Source organism: Monodon monoceros, unplaced genomic scaffold, assembly GCF_005190385.1.
Source record: "Monodon monoceros isolate NGI ecotype Baffin Bay Population unplaced genomic scaffold, NGI_Narwhal_1 Super_Scaffold_13, whole genome shotgun sequence".
NCBI classification, from domain to species: Eukaryota; Metazoa; Chordata; class Mammalia; order Artiodactyla; family Monodontidae; genus Monodon; species Monodon monoceros.
This window is the reverse complement of record NW_021703769.1, coordinates 73685727-73691726: the sequence shown is the minus strand read 5'-3', so window position 1 is coordinate 73691726 and position 6000 is coordinate 73685727. Positions and strand designations below refer to the sequence as shown.

At 50.4% G+C, this 6000-nt stretch overlaps 1 protein-coding gene across 1 annotated transcript in view; it reads left to right on the top strand.

Annotated features, from left to right (window-relative positions):
• Positions 1 to 6000, top strand: part of AUTS2 (activator of transcription and developmental regulator AUTS2) — a 1114904-nt gene that overhangs the window by 1086351 nt on the left and 22553 nt on the right. Inside the window, 4 exon segments of the mRNA XM_029220383.1 lie at positions 27 to 200; positions 1494 to 1747; positions 2853 to 3073; positions 4752 to 4796. Coding sequence (XP_029076216.1) covers positions 27 to 200; positions 1494 to 1747; positions 2853 to 3073; positions 4752 to 4796 — 694 coding nt within the window.

The window sequence follows — 6000 nt, the reverse complement described above, 5'->3', positions numbered from 1 at the left end:
GGGAAGAAGGTTCAAGGAAGGGAGAGTTGAGTTGCCCGGGGACCTCCGCCGCCGCCGGCGCCCCGGCCGCCCCGGCCGCAGTCCCCGGGGCCGCTGCCGCCCCAGGCCCTCCCGCCCGCGCCGGCCCACCCCTCCGCCCAGAGCCTCCCCCAGCCGCTGTCCGCCTACAACAGCAGCAGCCTGAGCCTCAACAGCCTCAGGTGAGCCGCCGGCCCGGCTTTGCTCATCTTCTGATGGACGGGCAGCTGGCGGTGGGAGCGGGGCCCGCAGGGACTGCGATGTCCTGTTGGAAGCTTGATCGCAGTGTTCTCAGCGAGGCGGGGACGCAAGACAGGGACGGGGCCTGAGGGGCCGGTGGGACAGGGTCTCTCGGGAGCAGGACGGGATGCGTTGGGTGGAGTATGGGCGGTGAGGACGTTGTCAAGAGCTAAATATCTACGGAGGCTCCTGAGAGAGTGAAGGCAGGAAGGGGAAGAAGGTTCAAGGAAGGGAGAGTTGAGTTGAGGGCTCTGTGCCCGGGAGCCCCGCCGGTTCCCCGGTCAGAGGCAGGGAACGGAAAGCCAGGGAGATGGTGCAGTGTTGAGAATCTTAAAAGGAAAGCTCTTTGCCACCACAACCACCCCCCCATCACATCTCCCTGCAACTCCAGGGGCGGGAAGATGGGGACCAAGGAGTAATCTGGTTTGAGGAATTTCCACTGTGATTTCCTTCCTCCAGGTGGGTCACAGAGGTAGAGAAGAAACACGCCAGGTTTAGGGAGAGAGAGGTGTTCCTCCCTGGAGATCCAGGCACTCTTCCGTCTTGTCTTTGCCAGAGTACAAAGGAAAGTTTACAAAGCAGCACAAGGAAACCCGCAAAGAAAAGGGGAACAGGGACCCAGGGCGCAGGCCTCAGTGTTGCCCACCCCGGCTGGTCCCGGGGTTGTCATTCTAAGCCCCCGCGCTTGGTGACTTTGGTAGTGTTTTCCTTGTGACTGTGACGGGTGACCGTGGCGGTCAAGAGCCTTGCTCTCTCCTATCTGCAACAGGGGAAGGAAACTGCCTTGGCAGGGGCCAGGCCCATCTTCTGCCCCCGAGGCCACGTCTGTGGCCTCCAGACCACAGGGGTGATGGGGCACCTGACCCCCTGGTTCCCCCTTCCCTGTGCTTCTTCACAGAAGAGGGAGCAGCTCACCGTGCTTATTGCTTTCCACTGACGTTGCCCTGTCGCAAGTGTGGCTGGTGCAGGATGGGAGGGGGCAGCTGTCTGGACGTGGCGGCGGCTTGGGGCAGCAGCTCCTATTCTGCTGTGTCCACAGTCGTGGGGGCAGTTTAGAGGAGCTGCGATCTCAGCAGAGGCTCTGCGCACACAGGGGAGGGTCTGGGAAGAGGAAGGAGCAAGAGAAAAGGTGTTGAATGGCTTTGGGCAGGGACATAGGGGTTCTTTTAAGAAAATAAATGGCTTATCTCTTTTGTTTTTCATTTCTTTCCTTTTTTTTTTTGGTATTCCAACAGCAGTAGCAGGAGCAGCACCCCAGCGAAGACTCAGCCCGGCCCCCCCCACGCCTCCCACCACCCCTCGGCCTCCCCATTCCCCCTGTCACTGCCCAACCACAGCCCCCTGCACAGCTTCACGCCCACCCTCCAGCCCCCCGCACACTCACATCACCCCAATATGTTTGCCCCTCCCACTGCCTTGCCTCCTCCACCACCTCTGACATCAGGGAGTCTGCAGGTGCCCGGACACCCGGCCGGGGGCACTTACTCAGGTAGGATGGACGAGCTGGCCTGGCTTCTTCGTGCTCCCACTGTCCCCTCCAGAGGGCCTCGCCTGCTGTCTGTGTTGTCCCTGACGGCTAGGTGTTATCCACCCACTCACGATTTTCTGCTTTACTGTATGTCTTCTTGTAATCTTCCTCCAGCCCTCTGTAGGCTGAGATTCAGCAAAAATACATACCAACACCCATCCCAACCTGGCATGACAGTGGCCTGGAATCGGACACTGCCAGAGAGACTTTTCTGACCAGGGTCATCCTCTGAGCAGTAAAGCACAGGTTGTCTGGGCCCTGTCACCTGGGCTCCCATTAGCTTGACAGAAAAGCTCTACACATCCCATGTCTGTTTCAGGCCAGGATCTTAAGTCACATCCTTGTTAGCTGACTAAGGTCTTCTACCGTGGGTGGGAAAGAAGATGTACTTTTTGTGAGCATATGTCCCAGCTTTTTAAGGACACACCTAGTGTTGGATATTGGGTCCTTTTCTCCTCACCTGTATTAATCAGGCCAAGTGGCACAACTTTGGGTTCGTCGTGGCCATGTTCTGCCACCGATACAGAGAGCCGTGAAGCAGAGGTTTATGTTGGAAGAGGGCATGAGGGGTCTGTCATGGCATGTTGCTGTGTCGACAGCTCACTTTTATTAGTCAACCAGTCACTGCTCTTAAGCACTTCAGTAGGTTCATTTCTTTAACCCTTGAAACGAATCCATAGCACAGGCAATGTTACTGTTCCCGTATGATAGACGAGGAAACCGCGACACAGATGGCTTATTTCCCACACCCAGGGTCACTCAGCCGGCAGTAAAACAGCTGAAACTTGACCTCTGGCCGTTCGGCCTGGACTCTGTCCGTGCACCCCACTGATGGGCCGCCTGTCCCTGAAAGCTGAGACAGAGAACAGAGTGTGTGACTGGGCCTTACCGTCCATTGCCTGGTGGGCTATCCCTTTCCACTAAAGGCCCGGCCGCACCCCTGAGAGCCCCAGCTCCCGCACCCTGGGCCCATAGCCCTCCGTAGTGAGCTACTTGGATGTCCTGTTCTGAAAGAAATTACCGTCCCAAGGAAAGGTGTCATCCTGTCCGTGTTCTTCTCTTCCAGAGCAAGACATCTTGCGACAGGAACTGAACACACGTTTCTTGGCCTCCCAGAGCGCTGACCGCGGGGCCTCCCTGGGCCCCCCACCCTACCTGCGGACCGAGTTCCACCAGCACCAGCACCAGCACCAGCACACGCACCAGCACACGCACCAGCACACGTTCACGCCCTTCCCCCACGCCCTGCCGCCCGCCGCCATCATGCCGACGCCAGCACCGCCCATGGTGCGTACCCCAGGCAGAAATGTGAGGATAAGTAGAGCACGACTCTCTTTTTATGCAGCACGGTGGGGTTGGACCAGGCCGTCTGGGCACAGGAGATTGGCTGGGGAGCAACAGCTGTTTGGGGGACTCCCTTGACCTTGCTCAGCTCTGCTGGAGAGAAGGGGATGTGCCCTGCTCCAGGCAGCACTGACCCAGGGCCTAAAGTAGGAACTCTTTGCTAGACGGTGATTTCTAGCACTGTGGGTGGAATTTATTCTAGATGCCCTCAAAACGGTCACATCCAGTGTCGGTAGTTAACTTCTTAAGGGCGATTTTGTTTTCTTGAGCATCTTGGGGAGTTGCCACCAGATGTAAAAATGTATCTGTCAGTGTTCGGCGCCAGCAAATAAATGCTCACGGAATCCCGGGAAGTCCGGAAGGGCTGAGGAGGGAGAGAGCCATCAGGAGACTTGGATGGCCCTGGGTACCCCTCCCCCAATACCCGCTTTTTTGGAAGGTTTTTTAAACCGGCTTTGATGGAGGTGTTGTATTTCCCGTACTTCATAAGACAGCGCCCCCAGTCTGCTATTGTGCTCTGCCAGCAAGTGGTCAGGGAGCGATGAGCCCTGCAGGGTCCGAACTCAGCCTTGTGGTAAGAGGGACCACTGGCAGTGACACGATCTTGGCCTTGCCTGGGGACTAGCGCATGCCGGGAGGACCAGTTAGGGTTGTTTTTTAACTTAGGAGCTGTAAGAAATAGTAGGATACTAACTGTTCTGAGATAGATGCCTGTCCATAACAGTGACTATTAGAGTGTTTTACTTATTTAATTTTTAATATTTCAGGAAATACTTGATTTTAAGGCAATTAATATAGGCATTGTGAGGATAGATTTGAATTCCGTGATTCACCAAACTTTGCATCCTCTCCTCCCTCCCTCTCCCCCATTTTGTTCAACTTAATTTTTTTAAATATATATTTCAAAGTTTATTTTATAAACTTTATTTAGGAGCATATTAGAGGTAAGGCCTTGGGACCAAAATTTTTTTCCTGTGATAAATCCTGTATCTATTTTCTGGATGAACCGTACTTCTCAACAGTTATGTAGGGAAGGAGCTTATACCAGTCTGAGTGAGCTGTTTCACAAAATAACTTAAATCTAACTGAGGGGAGTTACAGCCCAGGATGATGACATTACTTAGAAGAAATAATGGTATTTTCTCTTTTCTGCTCAAAAGAAAGGTTCTAAGACGTAGCCCAAATTGCCTTGTATTTGGGGGTAATACATTTCAGAAAACAGCTGAATGTACAGTTCTGCCAAAGTGAAGATGAAAACGGAGGGAATTCTCTGGATAAATCAGATGCAACGCTCACTTCTCTCTGATTTATCTGAACAATTGCCTCTTCTCTCCAGTTCAGATGTTTGGTGCGCGCCAGTCTCTAAATATAGCCTAGAAAGAAAGCCGCTCTTGTGTGGCCACAACCTAAATGCACTGACTGGGTTTTCGCTTTGATTTTGCATTCCTGTTGATTTCTTGTCAGAGTGACTCGAGCTCAGAATGGTTTCATATACAGTGAGGTTACAGAGGCTGATGACGGCCTAACGGCAGAGAAGCTTGCTTCGGGCTACCTCCACTGAAGCAGTGAACAGAAATGTAGATTCTTTAAGTAACTAGCTTTTGCTTTGATCCCTTTACAGTTTGACAAATACCCAACAAAAGTTGACCCATTCTACCGGCACAGTGTGAGTCTTGTTACCATGCTACCCATTTAATGTAACTGCTTTTCCATTTTTGTGCTCTCACCACAGATCAGTAAATGACTAGCAGCCTTCCTTAATCATCTTTGCAAGAATTCCCATTGCTCCTCGTCACTTTGGATGCTTGCTTTTTGTGACGTTTGCTTTTGGTAAAGATGCAGTATCATCTTCTGAGTCAAAAGGTCATAAGCACTCCTAACACTTTAAAGCGAAGGTGGACTTCACTGGCAGCCAGGCCTCTGTCCTGCAAAGTGGGGCGCCCGCAGTTAAACCCTTAGAGTTTCAGGAGAGTCTGAAATCACAGATTGCAGTCTTCGGTCGAAATGTCCTTAACACAGAATTCCTGGAATTCATCTTCGATTATTTCCTCCAAGGAAAGTACCATATCTTTTTGACTCATGACTTCAAACAGCAAATTTTCATTTCTTCTACACCGACTGTTGATCCCTCTTACACACAGCTGGTATTGTTCTCCTGAGCTCGTTAAAACTGCGACTAAAAATATTAAACAAAAGAAGATCTTAAAATTGAAATGCATGATTTTTTTTCTCTTTAAACTCTTCTTTATTAAAAAAAAAACAAAACTTTTTTTTTTTAATCGTTTCATGCAATTTTAAGAGTATGTTCTGGAACTTCAATTGGCAACAACCTAAGTTATACGTTCAGTTAATTACAAGACGTGGGCTTCTTTTATAGCAAAAACCTTGAATATCTTACCATGATATTTTGATTATGGAGTGTATACTGCATCATTTTTACCTGAAATTTTGCAAGTTTTCTTTGCTCAATGGTTTATTTATATTTTTTAAATGAAACCAGAAAGAAGGAAGTTTAATAACTGCTTGTAGCCATGTCGATTCACCGTATTAAACTCTTCTTGCTTTGATTTTTGGATAGTGTTACCTTACTGTTCAAATAGAAATGCTACTAAATAGATCAGCCAAGCCTGTGAACTCATTCATGCTTTGAACTAGATAATTAGACACTGTGTTAGTCCTAGGCTGAGAAGTGAGCTGAGAAGTCAGGACGAGACAATATTAGAAATCAATTAAGAATTACTTACGGAGAGACATTCAGAAATGGCCTGAGGAGAGCCTCTTCAGAAAGGGATGAGGAAGGTGTATCTGAGCACCTGGGCCCCCCAAGTTCTTCAGCACTGTTCTGCTCGGGACTGTGACACGAAAGCATT